This window comes from Cydia pomonella, chromosome 2 (genome assembly GCF_033807575.1).
Source record: "Cydia pomonella isolate Wapato2018A chromosome 2, ilCydPomo1, whole genome shotgun sequence".
Taxonomy (NCBI): domain Eukaryota; kingdom Metazoa; phylum Arthropoda; class Insecta; order Lepidoptera; family Tortricidae; genus Cydia; species Cydia pomonella.
In genome coordinates, this window is record NC_084704.1 from 25,903,325 (window position 1) to 25,929,901 (window position 26,577).

A 26,577-nucleotide genomic window follows, 5' to 3' on the forward strand; every position below is an offset into this window, starting at 1 on the left:
TCCCCATAACAATGTAGTAAGTAATTGTATATTTCAGGAATGTGAGATTTAACCTCAGAAAGCAAAGTATCCCGGTTTAAAGAATTGAACGCATTCTTCACATCGATTTTCAGTAGAACCTCACACTGACCGGCCTCCAGATAAGACCGGAGGGCATGCACAGCAGCCTCACAGCCTCCTCTGACCCCGAAACCTAATTGAACAGGTTCAAAAGTTTTTTGCAACTTTGCCAAAATGTACTGAACTGCAATTTTAGACGCCAAACGGCGAAACGTTGAACCAACAGCTATTGGCCGTACACCTCCGTCTTTTTTAGTAAGTGCAATTAAATTTGCTCCGTATATAATGGGTACAATATCCGAGTGGATGCCGCCCGAGTACATAAAATTTATTAATCTAGCAATACATGCGATGAGTTGCACGCCTGCATCTCCCACAGACGGGCCCGTCAAATCTTTCAAATGTTGAGGAGCCAGGCCGTCTAAGCCTGCTGCCGAACCAGTTTTAAAAGAAAGGATGGCGTTGTAAACATCCACGTCTTTGATGTGCAGGCATGACTCGGTCGGTACCGGAGGATCAAAGAAAAAGGGGGTTACCGGAGCAGTAGGATGCTTAGCCTGTAGGGCCAATAGAGTGTCAGGGTTTTCCGCAGACAACACATCACTCGAGAAAAGAAGGCGAGCAGCTCCCTTAAGATCACCGTCGCTGATCTTATTTTCAATTATTTTTTTCCGATTTAGGGTTGACGGACGGCCTTCTTGTACAACTGGCGGGACAGAATGGGGTGAACAATTATTTTTAATTTTTTGCGTCAATGATAGATTCTGATCGTCATCTTTAGCATGCAATATCGTATACGGAAAAACAAGTAGGTGGTGCCAGTCTTGAGGTGAGTTTGACTCGTAACACTTTTGTATCAATTGTGCGAGGTGAGTTGCCACGGCGATTCTAGCTCCGCGAGGGATCTTGTAACTTGTGCGATTTTTTATTTTTATCATGTAAAATATAATCTACAGCTAGAAAGACATACAGTAGCACTCGATTTTTTTATTTATTAGATAGAAGATATATACAAGCGTGACAGGGTGGTCAAAAAAAGATAAAGATAATAATTTTGACTCATGTACCTAGGCACAGCCTAAAACTAACGTTGTTTTTCTTTGTTTCAGATATGATGTGGCTAGATAGATTATTATTAGTTTGCGCTATTCAAATTGCGCTTGCTATAATTTGGTGAGTCTCTAAATACATACTATCACCATCATCATCATCGTCTCCTAGCCGTTTTCGGCCACAGCAACTGCTTTCTACCTCTGAGAGTGTCGCTAGTGCGCTCTCAGGTGACTGACGTAGCCAATCTTAGCAGCGAATGTGCGGCCACACTCGCTGCAGGTCAGCATCCCTCCGACGTAATTATATGTTATGGCCATTGGTGGTCTGGCCTTTAGCTCGTCACGCTTATCGTCAAGTTCTGTGCGTCGCCTGACTTCGAATTCACGCACCTGCGTCTGCACAATATGCCTCCACTGTAGACGGTCACCAGCTAGACTCTCCCATGTCGTTGGCTCTATATGAGCTCTCTTCATATGCCGCTTCAACACATCTTTGAACCGCAGAAACTGGCCGCCTCGCTTTCGCTTACCATTTTGCAGTTCGCAGTAGAAGATGTGTTTCGCGACTCGGTCCTGGGACATCCGGGAGACGTGACCGCACCATCGTAGCTGTCGTCTCATTAGGTAGGCCTCTATTCCGGCGACATCGACACGTCTAAGGATCTCCGTGTTCCTAAGACGGTCGGACCAGTGGACACCCATAATGTCGCGGAGGCATCTCAGATGGAAGTTGTCTAATGAGCGAATATGCTTCCGATACAGGCACCTCGTTTCTGAAGCATATAGAAGATTTGGCAGGACAATAGCCATGTATACAGCAACTTTTGTAGCGAGCTTTATGTCGTGTGACCGAAACACCTTTGAACGAAGAATGCTGCTGCAGCGGCTCCTATTCTACAGTTTATTTCGTTCTCAAGGTGGCACTTGGCTGTGATGGTGCTACCCAGGTATTTAAGGAGTCCAGTTCCAGGAGTCTCGGCCGAGTTTAATGTCAATCTGGGAATTGGCAATTGTGTCAAGGGCCAGAACTTCAGTCTTTACATACTATACATACTATACAGTCTATACATACTATACAGTACTACCTAATAATGAACTAACTAATAAGCATGAATACTTATTCCAAGATTAAAAGAACTTAAATGTAAGTAAGTGAAGTTCTATTCAACGTTCAACGAGGGAACGTAGCCAGCCTTATGGGCACCCTTCCGCAGGGAACAGACCTGGGAGACTGTTCATATGAGGGGTTTTTTAAATATATATATATATTATTATTATTTTATTCGATTTAATTTAGTTGTTAAATTGAATAAGGACTTACAGAAAGTTAAAAAAACGAACAAAATAGATACCTAGTTCTATTTATATTATACGTTGAAATTATATATGGCATGTTTAGGGCTAGGCAGTATCGTACTTGATAAGTAAAAAAATCCAGTTTGCGTGATGTCTATTAACTGCCTCCTCATTCCACCTCTTTAGTACTGCTATACCAACCTATACTAACTTATATTATAACCCACATTTCATAGAAGATTAATTCTAGGATGAAAAGTAGGTACATAATATCTTATACTTATCTCGATGAATAAAAAATATTATCTGTGCCAATTTTTTCTACTTTTTACTACTGATTTTATTCTGTTATTGCGTCTTGGGCAACAAATACCCAATACTTCAAAATATGTAAACTTCCTCATTTATAGTATTAGTAATAATATTAATAAATTCGGTTGCTTAAAGCGTCCTCTGGGGAAGAACGACAGTAAAGTATATATCACCTTGTTGTCGTGGTTCGTGGTTGACCTAATGGCATGATCAGCATCAGCACCCATTTGTCTTCATAATTAGACTCTTAATTCCAAACGGAAGATCAGATAATGCCTAATGAATCGAACGATCTTCCGATGACGTCTTGGCCGAATGATGTTGACTTAATGACTGTAGACATATATCGACGCGTTAAGCGATTAGTCCATGGTTTCATTAACTGGATAACACAATAGGGTGATAAAAAAACATCGCATCGCTATTAATGAATCAGTTTTAATTAAGCCGGCGACTCGTTTGGCACTCTCTGGCTAAAGTCACTATTTCGAAACTTAAACTGCCCTCAACAGCTTTGTATGGTTCACTTATGAATATTTCGTTATATTTTATATTGCTAAGTAAAGTTTAGCTACTGATAGTACATATGTAAATGGTAGGCACTGGCGCGAGGAATGAAAGCAGGAGTAAACTTGACAATGAAACTTTTATTTTAACTTTCGGATACAGGGTCGAGTTAAACCGATCGCGTCTAGCAGCGGACTGCCGCCGGCGCATAGCAACGTAGTGCACATTACTTGCATAACATGTCATACAATTTTGAACCTTAAGTATTAGTAACTAAGTATGTATTTAACATGGCAACTTTTCCTTAAAAATAAACTTAACTAGTTACATATGTACCTATAGTGAGCGCATCGCTAACACTCCCCACCCCAGTGCTGACTCAGCACTCTAAACTTACGGGAATAGGAGCGATGCGAGCCGCAGACCTCCGGTAAGTCCCGGTAGCCGTCCTCACCTCCACTAAACGGATCCGTCCGTCTGCGCCAGGAATTACCTGCGTGATCAATCCCTTCGGCCACATATTGCGGGGAGAGTTGGGATCTACCACCAGAACGAGGTCCCCTACTTTTAGCGGCTTCCGCTCCTCTAGCCACTTTGTCCTAGGCACGAGGGTGGGTAAGATTTCTCTTAGCCACCTCTGCCAGAACATGTCAGCGAGCCTCTGCGCCTTCCGCCATAGTTTCCTCAAGTTGAGATCAGAATCATCGAACTCTCCTACAAGAGGGAGTCGCGATGATGACCCTAAAAGGAAATGATTAGGAGTAAGAGACTCACCGTCAGCAGGATCGACAGACACGTGCACCAATGGACGACCGTTGACCATGTTCTCAACTTCTGCCATTAATGTGGTCAAAACTTCGTCCCTTGGTGCTCGTTCTTTTAAAACGACTTTGAGAGCCGTCTTTACTGAACGTATTAAACGTTCCCACGCCCCACCCCAATGGGGGCTGGCGGGGGGAATAAAAGTCCAATCCATGTTGTTATTAACCCCCTCAGCTTTTAGAACGTCCATATCTAGCGCCTCCATTGACCGACGCAACTCTGTGTCGGCGCCCCTCAGATTAGTACCGTTGTCCGAGTACAGATGGCGCGGCCAGCCGCGCCGCGCCGCCATGCGTCGCAACGCCATGATAAGCGAGTCGGTTGTAAGGGAGGCAACCAGCTCGATATGAATCGCCCGCACTGTGAGGCATGTGAATAGAACACCATATCTTTTCTCTCTGCGGCGACCCACCGCGACCTCCATTGGCCCAAAAAGGTCCAACCCACAGTGAAAAAAGGGTCGGTGATGGTGTTCTATTCTGGCCTCTGGTAAATCGCCCATGCGCGGTACCTGAGGTTTGCTCTTCATTATCCTGCACAACATGCACCTTGACGTCACGAGTTTTACAGTAGGTCGAAGTCTAAGTACCCAATACCTTTGCTTTATTTCGTTTACCACCATCTCCTGACTTCCGTGGGCCGCTTTCACATGGTAATGCCGGACGATTAAGCGTGCTACCTGATGACGGCCGTCCAGGATCACGGGTCTCTTGACGTCCAGAGGCACATCTGATGCGGCGTCAATGCGCCCGCCCACGCGAAGTAGTTCATGTTCGTCTAAAATGGGTGATAATTTTAATAACTTACTTGCGCGATGTAAAGCCCCGTGCGCCTTAATTCTGGCTAAGTCTTCCCCAAAAGACTCGTTTTGCGCGTGTTTTAGTAAAAGTATCTCAGCGCGCTCCATCATTGCGCAATCGATCTCGACCGCCCGACCTTTGCACCTAGCGATGAACTTTAGCACTGCCGCCGTGGCACGGGTGAGACGAAGCCACGAAGAGAAGCGCTGTGGGTCCGGCACTGGTATGCATGCAGGTTCGTCACGCACCTGGACGACTGCTACGCATTCCCCTGTCTCCTCCTCGTTACAGGTCGGTATTATATCCTTTGGCCATAGACTTTCGTCAGCGTATAAAAAAGAAGGACCTTTAAACCACTCGCTCTGTAGGGCTAGATCAAACGAGTCCCGCGTCGCTAAATCGGCAACATTTAGTTTCGTAGGAATGTACCGCCACTCGTCAACGCGGGTAAGGTCGTCAATCTCCCCCAAGCGATTTGCTTCAAAGGCCTTATACGTACGATTTTTGTTGCGAATCCAATGTAATACAGTTGAGGAGTCACACCAGAAGTAACGCCTCGTTGGCGTCAGTTTGTGCTCCTTTCCAATTGCATTGGCTAGTCTTGCAGACAACAATGCAGCTTGCAGCTCAGCCTTCGGTATAGTCAGCCGTTTTATCGGCATAACTCTGCTTTTGCTGGCAATAAATGCAACATAAATAGTGCCGTTATCCTCCCAGCGCAAATAGCCCACAGCTGACATCGCCTGAGAAGATGCATCGCTAAAAAAATGCATTTGTAAATTATTATAATATGAGTACTTACTTCTCGATGCGGTCGTAGCAGATGTAGATGCCGCTACGCCCTCGTAGCATTTCGTAGCACTGTGCGTAGGTGCGTGGGTCGCAGGGGGAGAGGTAGGTGCCGTTGCGACGAGATCCACACAATCTTGCATTTCGCTCGCACGCGCTGTAGCCGATTGGCTGTCCCTTACCGCATTGCGCGCGGCTGTGCAGTACCACCTAGGTATACGGATATCTTTAATTACCTTCAAAAGGTCGACCCATTTTCGCCACTTGTGATAAATTTGGTCTGGAATGTAATCCTCCCAATCCACCTGTAAGCGCCAAGCCTCTTGAAGCATAATTCGGCCTTGAATCGTGAAGGGTGCTAAAAAACCTAGTACATCAAATATTGACATAATTACTCTTAACATTAAACGTTTCGTAGGCCTATTCTCACCTTCAAGTACGTCGCTCGGTATACGTTTTAATGACAGATCGAAGCCCAATATGTCATCAGCAGGGTACCAAATGAGACCTAAGGTACGCTCGCTCTCATGTTGCTGGCCGACTTTGAACCTTACAGCAGCAGTGCCTAAGGTCTCCTTTGGCACGCTGTTTAAAACTGCGACGCTGTTGCTCGTCCAATTTCTTATTTCAAAGCCGCCCGCCCTGTGGATATAACCGACATTTTTTACCATTTCGATCGCTGTCGCCTCGTCGGGCAGGCTGTCGATGTAGTCGTCCATGTAGTGCGAGTTGACGATGGCATCGACGGCGGCGGGAAATGACGATTCAAATCGCTGGGCGTTTTTATTTTTTACAAATTGCGCGACAAATGGAGCACAATTTGCGCCGAAAATAAGTGACGTCATCGCGTACGTCTTCATATTTTCTGTGGGGTTGTTTCTCCACAGAAACCTCAGCGCGTCCTGGTCATCTTGATGGATCTTGACTCTCAAGAACATGTCTCTAATGTCACCTGTTACTGCAATTGGATGTTCCCGAAAGCGCAGCATTATACCTAAAAGTGATGACAATAGGTCAGGTCCTGTGAGCAAATAATCGTTCAGGGAGCTACCACTTACCTGACTTGCAGCATCAAAGACCAGACGAAGTTCTTGCTTATTGGGGTTGTCTACGCCGAAATGAGGTAAGTAATAAGTCTTCGGCGTGACCTCGGTGTTAATTAGTTCCATAGCGTAATCATTTTTTAACAAATGATTGACCCTTTCACGGTACCTTTCGGCGAAACCTGGATTCTTACCCATTTTGCGCTCAATACCCTTCATCCTGGTAAGCGCGTTTGGGCGGGAGTCGGGCATGGGGCGGTGTTCGTCCTTCCACGGAAGGCCGACGTACCAACGCCCATCGATGAGCTCGGCGGAGTGCTCCAGCTGCGCGACGGCGCGGGCGTCGTCGGCCTTTTGCCGCACGTGCGTCGTCACACCCATGGAATCTAGCAAAAATGAGCGCCTAACATCTTCGTGGATTTCCCTTAGGAGGCACTCATCTGATGTGGTATCGTGATCTGCTCCGCTATCTGCAATTAAAAGGTTAGTATGCACAGCGACAGATGGCGGGCCCCTGGACGGACGGACAGTCCGCGGCACGCACACTTTCCCATGGACACTCCAGCCGAGGCGGGTGAGTGTAGCTGATGGCTCATTATATTTGCCCTCCCGTATTTGAATAGGTATTACAACATGTAAGTTATCTTGACCTAATAATAATTCAGGTTCTGAATCAGTGGTGCAAAATTTATGTTTTATATCAGCTAGGTGAGAGTAATTAACTAATTTTAAAACAGACAATGTTTGTATTGGCAAACTCAATTCTTCAACACAACGCAATTTAACATTATAAACCTTATTGTCCATACCTTTAAGGTCGACATTCACTTTTGTCGATTTGTACTCAAGTTCGTTATCTTTAAACGCACCGTGAACTCGCAATGTCTGTGAATTACCACGTAGTCCGACGCGTCGCGCGAGATTAGCACTTATTAACGAGACGGAAGATCCATCGTCCAATAGCGCGGTGCTATTTACCATACCGTTAGGTCCCTGTACACGCACTGGTACTACTTTTAACAACACTCTGCTGTCGGTCGCTTTTATATGAGTTAAAGTTTCCGTCACTGGCTTGAACGCGGGATCGCGCGGCGCGGCTTCTTTTATCGCGGTACTATTATTCGGTACACTTGCACTCGGCAGCGGTGCGGGCGCCGCCGTGACGTCACGCGCACTGTTGTTTACCGGATAATGTAGTAGGCGATGATGTGGAGCTCCGCAGCCGTCCTTGTCGCACGCAGGGGCCTTGCAAGTATCGCGTTCATGCTTGGAGATAATGCATTTGTAGCATAAACCATGTTTTTTTACATGTTGCCATCGTATTTTTCGCAACGCCTTCTTAAATGGTTTGCATTCCGTTATCTTATGCACAGCTGTTCGGCAAAATAAACATTTTAAATCGCCTTCTTCAGTTTGTAGTAAAACAGTTTGTGTACGGGAAGATGAATGTTCGCTAGATTTGTTTTTATACATATCGCTGCGCGTAGTTGTTAAAAAACTTGCAGTTGTAGAAATCTTTAATGCTTCGTCATTAAGAAAATCCGATAGAATGACTAACCTCGATTTCCGGGCATCTTGGAGAAGTTTAAAACTGTAGTCTGACCATTTGGAGATAAGCCCAGTGGGCAGCTTGGATAGGATGATGGAGACGATATTCATGCCATGTAGGTACTCCTCGCGTCCTACTGCTCGCACAGCTTCTACGAAATTTTGAACCTTCACTGCGAACATAACTATATCCTTATGATATTCGAGTTGCAAAGGCTGTAGCTTCTTGATGTCTTGCAGAATACGAGAAATGATGCTGTCGGGGTTTCCAAAACGTAGCTCCAAGGTCGACATTACCCGGTCGGGCGACGTGGCGCTGATAAATAATGCAGTGACAGCATCACGTGCGGCTCCTTTAAGACATTTACGAAGCCTCCATAAATTTTCTTTATCTGTAAATCTACAGACCTCAGTAGACTCCTGGTACGCCTGTTTAAACTGAAGCCATTCTAATTGGTCACCTGAAAATTCAGGTAGGTCCTTAGGCGTGCTAATGCGGCTGAGTAAACTGGCGTTAGGCACTTGATTGCTAGCGGTCGATAGGTCTTTAAGTGCGCCGGCTAATAATTGCACTGTTTGGTTGAGCGCACTGACGGTACCTTCGGGCGCAGGCGGCGCTGCCGGCATGAAGCCATCGGCGGCGGCGCGCGGCGCTAAGCTAGACGCTGGCCTCGGCTGGGCTTGCTCGGTGAATGCAGAGGGTATCACAGGTGCAGGCATCTGTGCTGGAACTGAAATGTGCAGCGCGTCCGTTGTGACTCCATTGTCGGGGGCTTGCTGCTCCTCAGGTAGTTCCGTGTGGATGCTTTGGTGCTCAACCCACGCATTGATATCTTTGCGAAGAGGTGCATTGCCATCGAATTGTGAACTGTATTCTTCTAGGTCCTCTTCGTCACTATTAAGAGCTGCAAGTTGCGCGTCTAAGGTTTTATTAATTAGATCCATTTGAATCGCAGCCTTTTCCTTTGCGGCGTCCAAAATTAATTGCTTTCGCCTGGCTTCTTTAGAGGCTGACGATCTTCGTGAGCCCTTGCTGCTCGGGACGGCACCCACATGTGACGCGGCAGGCTTTATGTCGGGAATTGGCTTAAATTGCTGCATTGGTTCCGACTTTATGCTGCTTGTCGCATTTAATTTGTATTGTAGAAACTTCTTGACCATCGGATCCAAAGGTTTCTCGATTTTTTCGGGCGTAGTTACATTGCACGGCGGTATAACCTCACTTTTTCTTTGTTCTTGCTCGCGCGCCATGTGTTCCGCGTGCTCCCGACGTACCTTCGCACTACGCGTTTCCATTTTTGAAGGCGTTCGGTGTATCGGCATTATCCGGTTCGAAGACCACTTTGTAAATGGTAGGCACTGGCGCGAGGAATGAAAGCAGGAGTAAACTTGACAATGAAACTTTTATTTTAACTTTCGGATACAGGGTCGAGTTAAACCGATCGCGTCTAGCAGCGGACTGCCGCCGGCGCATAGCAACGTAGTGCACATTACTTGCATAACATGTCATACAATTTTGAACCTTAAGTATTAGTAACTAAGTATGTATTTAACATGGCAACTTTTCCTTAAAAATAAACTTAACTAGTTACATATGTACCTATAGTGAGCGCATCGCTAACAACATAGAAATACAACAAATACTATCATGGTAAAAAAAAAGTGATTTTTGGGGCGGTTTCCGCACCTTTTTCATTAGCATTACTTACACTTACCTACACTTTGTACCTAAGATGGACTACTTACCTACCTACTATTTGTATCTACCTATGAACTGCTGTAAAAAGTAATTAAATAAACTTATTTGTATTTGTAAATATATTTGAATATTTGTGCCTTCATCACCTAAAAAGGGAAGGAACACAGCTAATTTATAATCTGGAACAAAACATAGGATATATATTATTCCAGAATTCATTGCCTAAAGAGGTGCTGTGGGGGTTGGCCATTAGATGGATAGCCATGGATTGGGGTAACTAAGAGGGAGGGCCGGAAGGGTGTAGGGCTCAGTTTAACGAATTCTACGCGGACGAAATCGTTCGCAGACGCTAATATTGAAATAGCCATGCGTCACCATGGACGCCCCGAGGCAATGTCAGAAATATCAACGTATAATGTCAGTTATATCTCCGATACAACCCCCTGCTCTTTTTTAAAAAGATAGGTAGGTATCTGCTAAGTGCTAACGGCATGGCGGCATATCAATTGGCACGCTAAGATATAAAAAAGCAATATGTCCACGATATCTTCATCTCATCCATCAAAATGCGTAAAGTTTATCTACATCTTCTTGATAAATAGCAACAAACTGAACTAAAACTTATTTGTTATTATTGGGACCGGCAATAACATCACATCCGCATCCGTTTTGCCACAGAATACCAGTCTATGGAACAAAGTGTGATACGATAAACGTTTACGATAGCAAATAGGGGTGAAGCCGGTGAAGAGTTTTACAACTTTAAGGTCGTGATCGACTTGCACTATGGGATCAACCACAGAACAGTCTAGAATGTATAAGGGTATAGTTGGTGTCATCCACGATGACGCGCAGATTTGTCAAATCTAACTTTTAATAACATGCCAATACGAGTCAAGGCACGCGTCTTCCTGAATGACACGATCTATAAGCGTCATTTTAAATGTGTGGGATCTACCTTGAAATTGCAAGAAATGGCTGACTTCGATAGAGTCCATCTAAGTAAACATTGCACAGACTTGAACAGAACAAAGTGAGGCAGTGTCTATATAAACTTCATATTTTCTTAAAATTTGGCGTTTTAACGATGACATTGCCACACCTTTTCGTTTCAAATGCCTTGCAGGGTTAGCTTGGTCCGTCTCTATTATTTTTTTGCGGAGTATGACCAGATTCGCCAGACCAACCTATTAAATAAATATTCTTTATATAAATCTACCGGTGATCTTCTATACCCTAATTTTAATATAATAAGCCTTATTTTTGGCTTTAAATAAAAATAAAAATAAAGGTTATTAATTTCCCTACCAATAGGATTTGTCGACTTTAAACTCCCCAAGTCCTCAACTATCTATTAGGACTTAAAAGTTAAACACATCTTCACCAACAGTAGGTCATAAAATTTTACAGTTAAGGGAAAAACCGCATCTACATATAGATACTTAGGTATGCTATTCAGCTTCATAATACATATATATATATAATATATGCAGGTAACCTAAAGGTTTACATTTGTCTGATGTTTATAGGTAGGCTTAGTGCGGAAACCGGGGCCTATAACCATAGATACTATATTGAGATATTTAGTAGCTTTAGGTATCACTGCGCTATTTCGTGTTCGCAGCGTCGCGGCCGACGACTACAAATGGGCGTGCGACAGCGGCAAATGTCTCAAGACACGCCATGATCCCAAGAACAAGGAACCCGCCCTGAGCTTGGAGGCCTGCAAAATGTTCTGCAACGAATATGGTAACCTAACCTAACCTAACCTATCCTTTTAAGGTCAGATCAGACGGGAAAAAAATTTCGCCAATCTGATTAAATTGTCTGATCAAATCAGGCCGTGCGGACGCGAACGCCAATTTTGCTCGCATATTTTCATCGCCTATTATGTCCAATATTACCGATAAAATGGAGGTGCAGACGCAAGAATACATGGACGCTAGTATTACGTTTGGAGTTTGGAGGCATTTTTTAATTAAGAGCATCATAAATTTAAAATCTGGTGATTAACGCTAGTTTCTTTTCTGATCAAATCAGTAGAGTTGATCATCCTGTCTGGACAGCCCGTGTAGCCAACATGCCAATCGTTAATGCTCCGTAGCAAACGAAACGCAACTGTCACTGTCGCACTAATATTATGGAAGATAGATAGAGAGATTTGAATACGCTACGCTACTACTGAGCGTTTACGATTGGCACGTTGGATACGCGGGCTGGCCTTTAATTTAATCAGAGTGGCTGAAAAAATATCATAGGCCTATGACTACAATTTTTTTCTTACAACCAGCCAAACCCGTCATAATACGAATTTATACTCAGTGCCGGATTAAGACATTTTGGTGCCCTAAGCATTTCTAGACCATGGTGCCCCCTCATCAAGATTACATTGAATTTTCTTGGTAAATTGAGTGACGTTTATTGCCATTATGCATTACTTCTGAGAATAGAATTTTCAATCCGTCACATCATTTTATCACGGAAATTGACAGAACTGCAGTAGTAATGTTCCAAGAGTAGGTAAGGTCAAGTGTAAGCAAATTCGAAGACCGTGCTTCGCATAAGTCCGGAGGCCGAGCCAACCATGGTCCAAATGTAAGCGAAGACGTAAGACATGGGCAGTATTCCGCACAGGATTTTGCAACCTCTAGAGCTTTCCTGCGAAGCTCATTCATGTGAGGGCAAAGGCCGAGCTTCAGTAGGGGCTTAGCCATTGGCCATTGGTTTTTGTCAGAACAAGTACCAATGGCCACAAATGTCTTAAATAGCAAATTATTGTTTACGAAAACGGAACTTAATGGGGTAAGTTTTAAAATTACCTCTGACCCGACGTTTCAAGGACGGCGTTGTCCCCATGGTCTCGGAGAAGACTGTGTAAAGTCGCCATCATTATTTTGACGTTGGAGGTAATTTTAGAACTTAATCAAACGCGAATAAGTCCCGTTTTCTTAAATTATAATGTGTCACAATTAGGCCAATACAATTAGATTTTTTCGACCTAAAAATACGTGTAATCCGAGTTTGCTCCATTCCAGGTGTTCATAAATGTTTCCTCTTTTTCAGTTGTTTTGGTTGTAAATCGAAAACGGTACAGCCGACGGAAAATTTGTTCTAATTACGAGTATTATTAAAATTGATATCTGAGGATCCGAAATGTAATTTAACTATGTTCTTGGAATAAAATATATTGATTGATTGATTGATTTAAGGTACCTTAATATGTATTCGTAGTACCTAAATTGTAAAAAAAGGTCGACATTTTTATTTTTGGTAAAATCATGTTAATAATCCGAAAACGCTTTCTTACCAGTGTCTGATCCACCAAGTGCTATTGTAATTGATAGTGGGTTCCTTCTACATCGAGTGGTTTGGCAATCCAAAGGAAAAAAATATCTCCTAAGGATCACAAAATGTTTGCACACCTCCTGGGATAGAGCAAACTGGGATTACACGCATTTAGGACCAAATAAATCAAGCAGCAACTCGGCCTGGCCGACACATCTGGTGTGCAAGAGACCAAAATACGCTACAAAATCGGTAATCTACGTCGAGAAAATCGGTTGGCCACAAGCCCGACGGTAAGATTTTTTGGCCATGAGCTTTGATGGCCTCCTCGTAAGGTTGGAGATGTGCTTACGTGTCCTCACTCTCTTACGACCCTTCGTTATTAGATGGGTACTTGCACACGTATCAAGAAGTTTCGTGTACATAAGTACTACACTACGACTGCGATGCTGATGCAGCCTGCGCGTTTTTTTTTCCTATGATTTTGGTGCCCCCCTAGACTTAATAGTTAATCCGGCACTGTTTATACTTGACGCGGTGAATGATGATCCCTATGACAGTTCATTTTTGTATGGAGTAACTATGACTGTTTTTTGGTACTTTAATAGATTTTTAGGGTTCCGTAGCCAAATGGCAAAAAACGGAACCCTTATGGATTCGTCATGTCCGTCTGTCTGTCCGATTATGTCACAGTCACTTTTTTCCGAAACTATAACAACTATAAACTTCTCACTTTAGCTCAGAATCAGGCCAATGTCTAGACTAACCACAAATAGTCTATAATAGCACTATTTTCAGGTCTCCTCTGGCCGAGGCCCACCGGCGACACGGATCTCGGTAACTTCCTCTCCAAGATCAACCTGAATAGCATCGAGATGAAGATTGACCGCCATGGTGAGACTGACAAACTGATGCAGGCAGCTTTTCAGGTACCTACTCACCGATCATAATTAACTGAGATTAATGATTAAATAACGTGGAAAGGATCAAATTGTTATCATAAAAATAATTAGACGAACTATTTACCTTTTTGTGAAACAAATTATTCATACAAATACTAAAAACTTGTCTCTACTCTCAAAAACCTGCCACTTACCGCGAACATCAAATGTGGAAAGTTCAGTATCTTCCTTCTCTTTCGCTCGAAAATTTTCGATCTTCGCGGCTTCTTTTTAGGGTTCCGTAGCCAAATGGCAAAAAACCCTTATAGATTCGTCATGTCCGTCTGTCTGTCCGATTATATTCCAGCCACTTTTTTCCGCAACTATAAGAGCTATACTGTTCAAACTTGGTAAGTAGATGTATTCTATGAACCGCTTTAAGATTTACGCACAAAAATAGAAAAAAAAACAACAAATTTTGGGCGTTCCCCATACTTAGAACTGAAACTCAAAAATTCTTTTTTCATCAAACCCATACGTGTGGGTTTGATGAAAAAAGGTACTTGGTACGTGTGGATAGGTCTTCAAAAATGATATTGAGGTTTCTAATATCGTTTTTTTCGAAACTGAATAGTTTGCGCGAGAGACACTTCCAAAGTGGTAAAATGTGTCCCCCCCCCCGTAACTTCTAAAATAACAGAATGAAAAATCTAAAAAAATATATGATATATACATTGCCATGCAAACTTTCACCGAAAATTGGTTTGAACGAGATCTAGTAAGTAGTTTTTTTTTAATACGTCATAAATGGTACGGAACCCTTCATGGGCGAGTCCGACTCGCACTTGGCCGCTTTTCAGGGTTCCGTAGCCAAATGGCAAAAAACGGAACCCTTATAGATTCGTCATGTCTGTCTGTCTGTCCGATTATGTCACCGCCACTTTTTTCCGAAACTATAAGAGCTATACTGTTCAAACTTGGTAAGTAGATGTATTCTATGAACCGCATTAGGATGTTTACACAAAAATAGAAAAAAAAAATGTTTTTTGGGGGTTCCCCATACTTAGAACTGAAACTCAAAAAATCTTTTTTCATCAAACCCATACGTGTGGGGTATCTATGGATAGGTCTTTAAAAATGATATTGAGGTTTCTAATATCATTTTTTTCTAAGCTGAATAGTTTGCGCGAGAGACACTTCCAAAGTGGTAAAATGTGTCCCCCCCCCCCGTAACTTCTAAAAGAACAGAATGAAAAATCTAAAAAAAATATATGATATACATTGTCATGCAAAGTTCTACTGAAAATTGGTTTGAACGAGACCTAGTAAGTAGTTTTCTTTAAATACGTCATAAAATTAAAAAAAAAAAATTGTCATCAAACCCATAAGTAGGTACGTGTGGGGTATCTAGGGATAGGTCTTCGAAAATGATATTTAGGTTTCTTATATAATTTTTTTCTAAACTGAATAGTTTGCGCGAGAGACTCTTCCAAAGTGAAAAAATGTGTGTCCCCCCCCCCCCCATCGTAACTTCTAAAATAACAGAATGAAAAATCTAAAAAAAATATATCATATACATTACCATGCAAACTTCCACCGAAAATTGGTTTGAACGAGATCTAGTAAGTAGTTTTTTTAATACGTCATAAAATTAAAAAAAAAATTTTTTTTTTCATCAAACCCATACGTGTGGGGTATTTAAATTTATGGATAGGTCTTCAAAAATGATATTTAGGTTCCTAACATCATTTTTTTCTAAACTGAATAGTTTGCGCGAGAGACACTTCCAAAGTGAAATAATGTGTGTCTCCCCCCTGTAACTTCTAAAATAACAGAATGAAAAATATATGATATACATTACCATGCAAACTTCCACCGAAAATTGGTTTGAACGAGATCTAGTAAGTAGGTTTTTTAAAAATTCATAAAATAAAAATATTTTTTTTTTTCATCAAACCCATACGTGTGGGGTATCTACGGATAGGTCTTCAAAAATGATATTGAGGTTTTTAGTATCATTTTTTTATAAACTGAATAGTTTGCGCGAGAGACACTTCCAAAGTGGTAAAATGTGTGTCCAAAGTGGTAAAATGTTGAACAAGATCTAGTAAGTAGATTTTTTTTAATACGTCATAAATGGTACGGAACCCTTCATGCGCGAGTTCGACTCGCACTTGGCCGCTTTTTAGGGTTCCGTAGCCAAATGGCAAAAAACGGAACCCTTATAGATTCGTCATGTCCGTCTGTCTGTCCGATTCTGTCACAGCCACTTTTTTCCGAAACTATAAAAGCTATACTGTTCAAACTTGGTAATTAGATGTATCCTATGAACCGCATTATGATGTTTACACAAAAATAGAAAAAAAAACAATAAATTTTGGGGGTTCCCCATACTTAGAACTGAAACTCAAAAAATCTTTTTTCATCAAACCCATCCGTGTGGGGTATCTATGGATAGGTCTTTAAAAATGATATTGAGGTTTCTAATATCATTTTTTTCTAAACTGAATAGTTTGCGCGAGAGACACTTCCAAAGTGGTAAAAAGTGTGTCCCCCCCCCGTAACTTCTAAAATAACAGAATGAAAAATCTAAAAAAAATATATGATATACATTGCCATGCAAACTTCCACCGAAAATTGGTTCGAACGAGATCTAGTAAGTAGTTTTTTTTTAATACGTCATAAAAATTAAAAAGAAATTTTTTTTCATCAAACCCATACGTGTGGGGTATCTAGGGATAGGTCTTCGAAAATGATATTTAGGTTTCTAATATAATTTTTTTCTAAACTGAATAGTTTGCGCGAGAGACTCTTCCAAAGTGAAAAAATGTGTGTCCCACCCCCGTAACTTCTAAAATAACAGAATGAAAAATCTAAAAAAAATGTATCATATACATTACCATGCAAACTTCCACCGAAAATTGGTTTGAACGAGATCTAGTAAGTAGTTTTTTTAATAAGTCATAAAATAAAAAATATTTTTTTTTTTCATCAAACCCATACGTGTGGTGTATCTACGGATAGGTCTTCAAAAATGATATTGAGGTTTCTAATATCATTTTTTTCTAAACTGAATAGTTTGCGCGAGAGACACTTCCAAATTGGTAAAATGTGTGTCCTAAGTGGTAAAATGTTGAACGAGATCTAGTAAGTAGATTTTTTTTAATACGTCATAAATGGCACGGAACCCTTCATGCGCGAGTCCGACTCGCACTTGGCCGCTTTTTTAAATACGTAATAGGTGTCGTAGATATAATGACGTTCATAATCGGGCCTAAGTATTATTTAATGATGTATTGATGATTGTTAAATCATTCATTAATGAGGTCAGGTGGGGTTTCATGTTTCTCTTAAACATAGTTTATTTTGCTCGGGGCAAGATAAGTATTTTAAGTTGATTTTGTTATGCATTAGTTTTATTTTTAGTATTATAATTTAATTTAGTTTTAATATGTTTAAGTATCTAAAAACTATAATTGTTTCTCTTCTGTTTCTCTTACCCCACCTACCTAACCTTATTGTGTAGATATCAGTTCAATGTACTCAATGCTCTTGCTGTTGTAAACACTATAATTTTCTATACTACTGTATCCCTCTTTCCCTCTATCCTGTCTAACAAGTACAAGTGGTGTGTGTGTAAATAGATAAATATAAAAATCTTTTTACAGAGATTCCTCAGTATTGTGGCTCTAGCCATACCCAAAGATGCGACGCCGAAAACCAAAGGCAAGGTGTTAGATGTGCATCTTATCAACCAGGATCCCGATAACGGCGGTTCGTATACCTAGCTTACATTATATGTAGAATAGTTTACTGTCCCGATAAATATTCTATTAGTCTGATTAAGAGCTCTCCTTCGCGTATTTTCACCTAAATAGTTGGTACGTCGCGTCGTCGATCCCGGTTCGGTATGAACAATTAATGTCGGTTAGAAATGAGGTTAAAGACCCCACTTATTATATGTATTTCCAACGAACAAAGGGTGGTAGTATTTCCAACGAATATCGACTCAAATATAAGGTGGAGGTCCGAAATTAGCGCTGATAAGTCGTGTTCGTAATATGTATGTAGGATATATTATGTGTTTTAAAAGGATTAATATCAAGAATGTCTAGTTGGCCCTATAGGCGTCAATTCTTAGGATTAAGTAAGTACTTAGGTTTTTTGGGATTGGCTTCTTACCAGAAAAGCGTTAAGATGAGATGATGGATGGAATTTCCGATAAAGCCGCGGGCCGCAGTTGGTTACTGATATAGTGAACTCATTGTTTAATTCTTTTTATCACAGATAAATATCAAACTACCGTTCTTTTCACGAAGGAAACTAGTATTTCGTTTAAGGATCAATGATCTCTTGTTCAAATGAATCGGATTAGAATACCTATCACTGAGCGATCTCAAAATGTATACGGTCGACCGGTTCTCAAGTCGCCATTGGGGATGTTGAACTCAAATAAGCAAAGTCAACAACATGAGCGGTTCAAAGCGTTATTTTGAACTTTGCAAATAAAATTAGTGATAACATTTGAATGTAGGGTCTTTTATAAGGGTCATAAATTTGACGACACATAATATCAGTCCTGCGTTTTTATACAAATTTAGGTAGTTTAATAAAAACCAAGAAACCGATAACTACATCGTCAAATTGGGTACCTTTAGATTATGATGTTGCATGATGAATTGTTTGTATTTCCTTGTGTCGTATCTTGCTGAAATGTTATGCTTATCCTCACACACTTTTAAGCAAAGATAAACATCAGTTATTACATGTATTTTAAAATGTTACTGTTGTTAAACATGTTCATTGTTTAACGATTTGTTCATAGATTTTTCCTTGGACATGCGTGAAAACTACACACTGAAAATATCCGGGAACAACGATAAAGTGGAAGCCTTTGTAACTGGAGGGTCGTTTTTCGGAGTCCGCCATGGCCTAGAAACACTCTCTCAGCTCATTCTTTACGATGATATCAGAGATCATCTCTTGGTAAGTTATCTTTTAGGTCAATAACTGATAATATTTAATGGGTATCTTGGCATAAATCTATGTGGAACACACTTTTTTATCGGCAGATAGGTGTGTAGGTACCTGCTACATAATACTTATCTGATATACAGTAACATAAATGGATTTTTGCATGAACGTGGCATTAGTAATTAGTAATTTCACACTTATTACAAGCCACGTAAACTATTAGACGAAGCAATTTACACAGCTTGCGGTCACCACACACATAGGCCCGTACCAATAGTGCCCACGACCACTGATTATTTCAGTTGCGCCCACGTTTACTCGTATAAATTTAAAAAAATGTATTTACAAAAAGTAAAGCTGGCCTGTTATTGTATACTTAAAATAGAATAGGATATTATTACTCAGATGTGTTGCTCGAATCATAGCAATTTAAATTGCTATGATTCGAGCTAATCTATTAGGTTACAGGTAAAATGGCATCTATCGTGGTCACGGGCGAATTTGTAGCCTTGGCCGACCTAGGCACTGCCCCAGATCCCTTATTAAGTACTAGCCGCCCTTTTCTCAGCTCTTTTTTAGGGTTCCGTAGTCAACTAGGAACCATTATAGTTTCGCCATGTCCGTCTGTCTGTCTGTCTGTCTGTCTGTCTGTCTGTCCGAGGCTTTGCTCCGTGGTTGTTAGTGCTAGAAAGCTGAAATTTGGCATGGATATATAAATCAATAAAGCCGACAATTTAGCACAATAAAATCTAAAAAATAATTTTTTTTAGGGTACTTCCCCTACACGTAAAGTGGGGGTGAACATTTTTTTTTGCTTCAACCCTACAGTGTGGGATAACGTTGGAAAGGTCTTTCAAAACTAATAGGGGTCTTCAACAAACATTTATAAAAGTAAAGATAAAGTGAATATATTCGGAGATAATTGCTCCGAAAGAAAAAAAAATGTGTGCCCCCCTCTAACTTTTGAACCATAGGTCCAAAAAATATGAAAAAAATATTGCAAGTAGAGCTTAAGAAAGACATTAAATGAAAACTATAGCGGATATGATCAGTTTAGCTGTTTTTGAGTTTTTCCCCAAAAAGTTTCCCCTTCATAGTAAAAAGACGTACACCCACAGTTCATCCCTTGGTTAATAATCTACCATACTTTAAGCTCCAGTTTAGCTTATTGTGACGGAAGAGTAACTACGGAAACCTACTCTGAGCATGGCCCGACATGCTCTTGGCCGATTTTTTTATATATCTAGCCGCCCTAGGCCCAGGCCCACTCGAGCCTTAGGGCAAATTCGACACTGATCGTGGTCTTTGTAAACGCTTCATAATACACTGTCTAGCCCGTGTTACTGATACACTGCACTGGCATCATTAGTATCACTAGACTAGAGTCTATGTAGAGGCCGCAGTGTGCCATGTTTATCTGCCGTTCGCTCCGGTCGCAAGCAGTATGTGTAGCTCGAATTCCGAGCCATTTGCTGTAAGTCACCTACTGTACTATTGTATGTTGTTTTAGATACCAATAAAAGTTGTTCCGAAATAACCTTTAACGAATACCTTCTTCGAATATCGTAAAGATGTTTTTATGGGTCTTCCTTTTATACTGACTATTAACTTTAGCGATTAAATTTTTGGTAGTTTGTATTAAAATCCACATTTTATTATTTGCTTCAATGACATTGCCAGATTGTTTTGATATTTGAATTTAATTTCACGGCTCATCGCAAGTTTTATGCTTAATAAATTGAAAAGATTATTTACCTCTGATGGAGTGGCATTCAGATTCTTTGCATCGCGCTCACACCAATCAACCGCAAGTGAGATACTCGTAATACACAGAGACTAACATCATAAGTATCAATATCAGATCAATCACAGTTTTAAATTCTGAATATCGTTTGTTTTAAGAATTATTTCGCTTGTTTTTCCAGAAATAACTCTATGGTCGCTCTAGTGCAAAAGAGCACGGCCACTTTACGAATGAATTTTGTACTTTAAGTTAAAGCAGAGGAGGAATTTGAAAAACAATGCCTCTAGGTGTCTCTATCAATGGCTGTAGGATTGAATAACACAATCTGCGGAAGTTTAAAATTAATTTGAATAATTGTATGGTTTCTGTAAGTATGTGATTTTATTTCAGATCGTTCGAGATGTTAGCATTGTAGACAATCCGGTCTACCCATACCGAGGACTGCTTCTCGATACAGCAAGGAACTATTATACCGTGGACTCTATTAAGAAAACTATAGGTGAGTAGCCTCATATTTTGTATTTACAATCAGATATTTCATAATAGAATATCTACAAAAAAGCAAGTCGCGTAAAAAGTATGCGTTCGGGGGATAAATTTGTTGTAAAGTAAGGCATGATGATGTCGCATCTCTTGCATAAAGAGTGGGCATGTTTTTGTATGCAATTGATATTGGAATATCTACTATATAATACAATCTTTATACCCGTGATTTGATTACTAGAAGTTTATTTTACCAATAGATGCAATGGCCGCCGTGAAGTTGAACACTTTCCACTGGCACATTACGGACAGCCAGAGCTTCCCCTTTGTGTCTGAGAGGAGACCGAAGCTCTCGAAATATGGTGCTTACTCTCCTTCTAAGGTACGAAAGTTTATAAAACTACTGATCTATATAAATTACTGTTGGTGTACAGTAGATTAGTAAGTCTTAGGAGGGTAGATTACTCTTTTATTGGAACCTAATAAATATCGTTGAAGGGGCACAATACGAATCAGAGTATTTACTCGTATAATTTATAAAATGTACAACCACAACATTATTTATAAAGTATAACATTGCAAAGAAACAGAATCACTTCACATGTTTGCTTCTCCCGCTTCTCCGCTCAATAACTTGTAATTTTCATGTCACCTTGAAAAAATAGTAATGAAAGCTACCAATTAAAAATCCCAAAAACAATTTTTCTACTCGTTGATGGTTGAATGACTTGGTACAGCAAACTGTAATCGCATCTTATGCTTTTCACTATGGGCATAGAGAAATAAGTAAGCATAGAGTGCTCACTCCCATACATCAGTTTTCTTACTTAATAATAATAAGTTGTATGGGAGGTATGGTAAAACATATAATTATTAAGTTTAAAATTCGCTTAAAACTTAATACTTACTAAGCTTATAGGCCAGGCAACGAATGGTCAAAAAAACTTAGAGGAAATGCTTGGAATAAAATGTTTGACTTCGTAACTTTGGACTAGTTATACTTAGAAGGTGAACATATCAAAAGTCCCCGGCCGTAGCCCTTGAGCCGGGAGGGAGAGGAGAGTTTGAAAGTCTAATTTTTCGGTTTTGCGATTAGGTATATCTCGGAAATTATGAGTCTTAGCGACATGGCTACTAATACAAAATGAAAGTTGATTGAATTTGTTATAAGTTTTATTTTGTCAAGTTTTTCCATATCTTGTATAGTTTTAGCTCTTATATAGTGAAGCTGTTAGGCCGTGTTTGATATCGTTTTCGTATAAATTCGGGGGTGCTAAATAAATAAAAAAACAAAAATTAAGTAAAATACTTTTTTTGAACGCCTCTTCACGCTTAAAGCGCGGGGGGCCTACCGCGAAAACCGAAATTCGCAAATTGTGGGGATCTTTCTCTTTTACTCTCACTAAGACGTAATTAGAGTGACAGAGAAAAATGCCCGCAATTGACGAACTTCGATTTTCGCGGTTATAGCCCTGAACCGATTTCGTTGGGTATAGAGATATTTTGACCTCCGGTACAGAACATAGGATAGTTTTTATAACCAAAATCATCTTTTGAGGGTGTGAAAAGTGGGGTGGAAGTTGCATGGGGAATCAATAACCGCTGAACCGATTTAGATTTAATTTGGGTAATCTACATCAATTGAAAATAATACCAATCATGAATCTAATTTTAAACAGTATTAACCTAAGGAATTCAGCTTCGGCGAAGAAGCTGAATTCTCCCCCCCCCCCTCACATCCTATTTTACACCTTTAAAGGATAATTTTTGAGATAACTATCTTATGTCCTATCTCGGGACTCAAAATAACTCTATACCAAATTTCAACTAAATCGGTTTAGGGGTTTAAGCGTGAAGAGGAGTTTTAAAACAAGGTATTTGTTTAATGTTTATATGTTTTTACTTCAGAATAGTGCCAATGTGATACCATAAATGAATTTCGCATTCCCAATTTATACAAAATCGATACCAAACATGGCCTAGTAGCTTCACTGATGTAGATATCAAGATAAAACTGAGAGCCCCAAATAAACTTTTAAGAGAGGATGTCTCGATCAAATTAAACTTAATCAGCATTCATTTTGTGTAAGTAGTCATGACGCAAAATTTCCACGATATATGTGAAAAACTGAAAAATGGGACCTTCAATTCTACGAAACATCTAAAATAATACTTTTATTCCCTAAATATTTAATGAAGATTGATAAGTATCTCAGTAGACAAAAATGTAGTACTTTCAAAGACATAAACGCGCGAGACATGTGTTGAAAGGACCAGACTATTTTTCATCACATGCCGGTTGCGTATGATTTGTTTTATAAAGCCCCGTTATGTACTTCTAGGTGTACACCCCAGCAGCGATGCGCGAGATTGTGGAGTACGGGCGCGTACGCGGCGTGCGCGTGCTACCCGAGTTCGACGCGCCCGCGCACGTCGGCGAGGGCTGGCAGGACACCAACCTCACCGTCTGCTTCAAGGTAACAAAAGCCGTACCAATCTAATTTACTATGCGCATGTTGATATTTCTTTACTGAGTATAAGGATAACGTACTTTAATAAGATGAAAAGGCTGCAGATATTTTTAATTTCTTTATAAACACTTTGCTGACCTGCCTACTCTGACCCCCAGCTATTAAATCATTGTAATAAATTGGTCATTTGCTAGATATTATTTCACTACATTTTGTTATAAAACTCAACATGCGTCATCGTCCCTTTGCTTTATTATTTTTATTAAGAGTAGTAAAGACGACGGGGACCGAATCTTTAATATACATTGTCCTACAAATTTTACATTTATTCATGGATTTATATCTATATTATATATGGATACCTGTAGAAGAATTGTGTCAGATTTTGCATAATTGATTACTAAACATGTTTTACTTTTAATTAATCTAATTCACTCAAATTTTTACGCTATTTTTTTCCTGCAAAAAATTACATGGTATTTGCCAAAACCTCACGTCTTCCCCACGTGATTTTTAGTGAGATTCGGCTTAACACTAACCTCCCCCACCCCCTGAATTAATTGACGCCCCCAGATGGCTGCCTAAATAAAAGTAGCTACCTAGAGTTCTAGAGTAAAAATACTGGTTTTATTAAGACTTAAGTTTCACACTTGAAGTGTGCTCGAAAAACGAATATTTAATATTTACATGGTTTTGATGACAGGCGGAACCCTGGGCCTCGTTCTGCGTTGAGCCTCCGTGTGGTCAGCTGAACCCCACGAGGGATGAGTTGTACGATGTGCTAGAAGACATTTACGCGGATATGGCAGGTAAACTATTTTCTAATTGCCTCACGTGATAATATTATACAGTATGTACCTACACTAAAGGAAACTGGCTAGCAACTTAGCGCATTTAAAACGGGATAATACTTTATTTATCCTTTTTGAAGTCGGTCTTACTTTTTTTTTAAAGATTAATTTTACTATATTAACATTATGTTAATGTTAGGCGAAAGGATGTAAGTTGGTGAACCATAACAATTAAAAAGTATCTCTAATAAAAAATATAATTATATACCGTGTTTTTATTGAATTCCGTTAACTGTGGGGTATATTTTTATAAAAAATACTTAAATGTTGCATATAGCGTTGTTGTAACACGGAATTTTCATTTAACTCAACCAAACAATTGAAAACTATGACATATCATTGTCATTTCGAACATCGGTAGTCCGAGATAGTACTTATGTTTAGTAGCAAATGTACTAAACACTAATCGATATGTAAACAGGCCCTAAGGCAAGTGTACACGCTCGTAAGGGCCTTATAAGATAAAAAATAAGTATTGATTCTGTATGTGTATGTTAATATGTACGTATTAGTCAATAGGAAACGTTTGCTAAATACGTTTTGTCTTAATAAAACTTGAAAATGTAAAGGACGCCGAATGGCAATTTGACCAAATAAATGAACGAAGTACAAATTTAATTTGCTAAAGATTCATTTGGAAAATGAAACTACTGCGATAAGTTTGTTGGGAAGTGAAATTTGGCGAAAATTATTTGGTCTAAAGGGCAATACACCGTTGTAATTCTGCATTCGTAATTTAACATACTAAAGCATTCTCAATTAACCCGTTTATTTCAGTTACGGTCCGCTTATAAATAGCCTGACCTCATTTAGACTAGTTAAAAGGCATTATCATGAATTTTGTTCGATAATAATTATATACTTATATAACTTCTGATTAGTTTCCAACAATTATAAAATCGTAATTGGCTACGGGTAGGTATTAGTATTTAGGTACATACCTACATATTGTATTTTTTTATTAACTTGACAAACAACATTTCATCTCCAGAGATATTCCAGCCGGACATCTTCCATATGGGCGGAGACGAAGTCAGCGAGCGCTGCTGGAACGTGTCCGAAGAAATCCAGCAGTTCATGGTCCAGCACCGCTGGAACCTGGACAAGGCCGGCTTCCTCGAGCTGTGGGACTACTTCCAGAAGAAAGCACAAGAGAAGGCGTACACGGTATCTGATTAACTTATATTTTTCTGGAATGTTCTATCGCTGAATGTTTTGGAGACCCAGAAGTTCATGATCTAGCACCGCTGGAGCCTATGCAAGGCTGGCTTCCCTCAAGGTGGGACTACTTTCAGAAGAAAGCACAAGAGAAGGCGTACAAGATTTATTATACTTAGACTAATTTATATTTATTATAGAATATTCTATCGCTAAAAGTGTAGGGGATCTAGCAGTTCATGATCCAGCATCTCTGGAACCTGGATAAGGCCGGCTATCTTCAGCTGTGAGGCCACTTCCAGAAGAAAGCACAAGAGAAAGAGTATACAGTTACTGATTCGATTTATATATTCTGGAATATACTATCGCTAAATGTGTAAGTAAGCCAGCAGTTTATGATTCAGCACCGCTGATCCGCTGGATGAAGCCGGCTTCCCCCACCCGCGGGACCTCAGTTATTCGGGAATGTTATACCTAGTTGGTTACTAAGTTCTGTTACTCGATTTGCAAACTCTTTATTTCCGTTAAAACAAATGCTACCGAAAAAATATAAAACTGACATAATGTGGTGGATTTGTGAGCTATAAATTATATCCACACATAACGCTTATTTCGTCATATCTATAATGAATTGGGGCCTAAAAGAGAATCGTATCACAGTAATTGCGTTGCACAAATGTGGGCACCTGCCAACCATGATTTTAAAGTTGCTTGAAACCTAAAAATCAACAAACATTTTTTATTGCACCAAATTTGTTTATTGCACAATTAATAGATACAATAGTACTCAGAGCTTCGATGA

The 26,577-nt window shown here is 40.1% G+C and overlaps 2 protein-coding genes across 4 annotated transcripts in view; one reads left to right on the forward strand and one right to left on the reverse strand.

Moving 5' to 3' along the window:
* Window positions 1-26,577, forward strand: part of LOC133534750 (chitooligosaccharidolytic beta-N-acetylglucosaminidase) — a 52,000-nt gene that overhangs the window by 13,933 nt on the left and 11,490 nt on the right. For all 3 annotated transcript variants that reach the window (XM_061874013.1, XM_061874011.1, XM_061874012.1), the window contains exons 2-11: window positions 1,170-1,233; window positions 11,553-11,677; window positions 14,012-14,142; window positions 17,763-17,868; window positions 18,920-19,080; window positions 21,203-21,311; window positions 21,556-21,677; window positions 23,638-23,772; window positions 24,470-24,575; window positions 25,609-25,784. In XM_061874013.1, coding sequence (XP_061729997.1) covers window positions 1,172-1,233; window positions 11,553-11,677; window positions 14,012-14,142; window positions 17,763-17,868; window positions 18,920-19,080; window positions 21,203-21,311; window positions 21,556-21,677; window positions 23,638-23,772; window positions 24,470-24,575; window positions 25,609-25,784 — 1,233 coding nt within the window. In that variant the 5' untranslated portion in view covers window positions 1,170-1,171. The remainder of the gene's footprint in view (window positions 1-1,169; window positions 1,234-11,552; window positions 11,678-14,011; window positions 14,143-17,762; window positions 17,869-18,919; window positions 19,081-21,202; window positions 21,312-21,555; window positions 21,678-23,637; window positions 23,773-24,469; window positions 24,576-25,608; window positions 25,785-26,577) is intronic.
* LOC133534746 (uncharacterized) lies at window positions 3,348-9,850 on the reverse strand. The gene has a single exon (XM_061874004.1). The coding sequence runs from the start codon at window positions 9,550-9,552 to the stop codon at window positions 3,607-3,609; it is 5,946 nt and encodes a 1,981-aa protein (XP_061729988.1). The 5' UTR covers window positions 9,553-9,850; the 3' UTR covers window positions 3,348-3,606.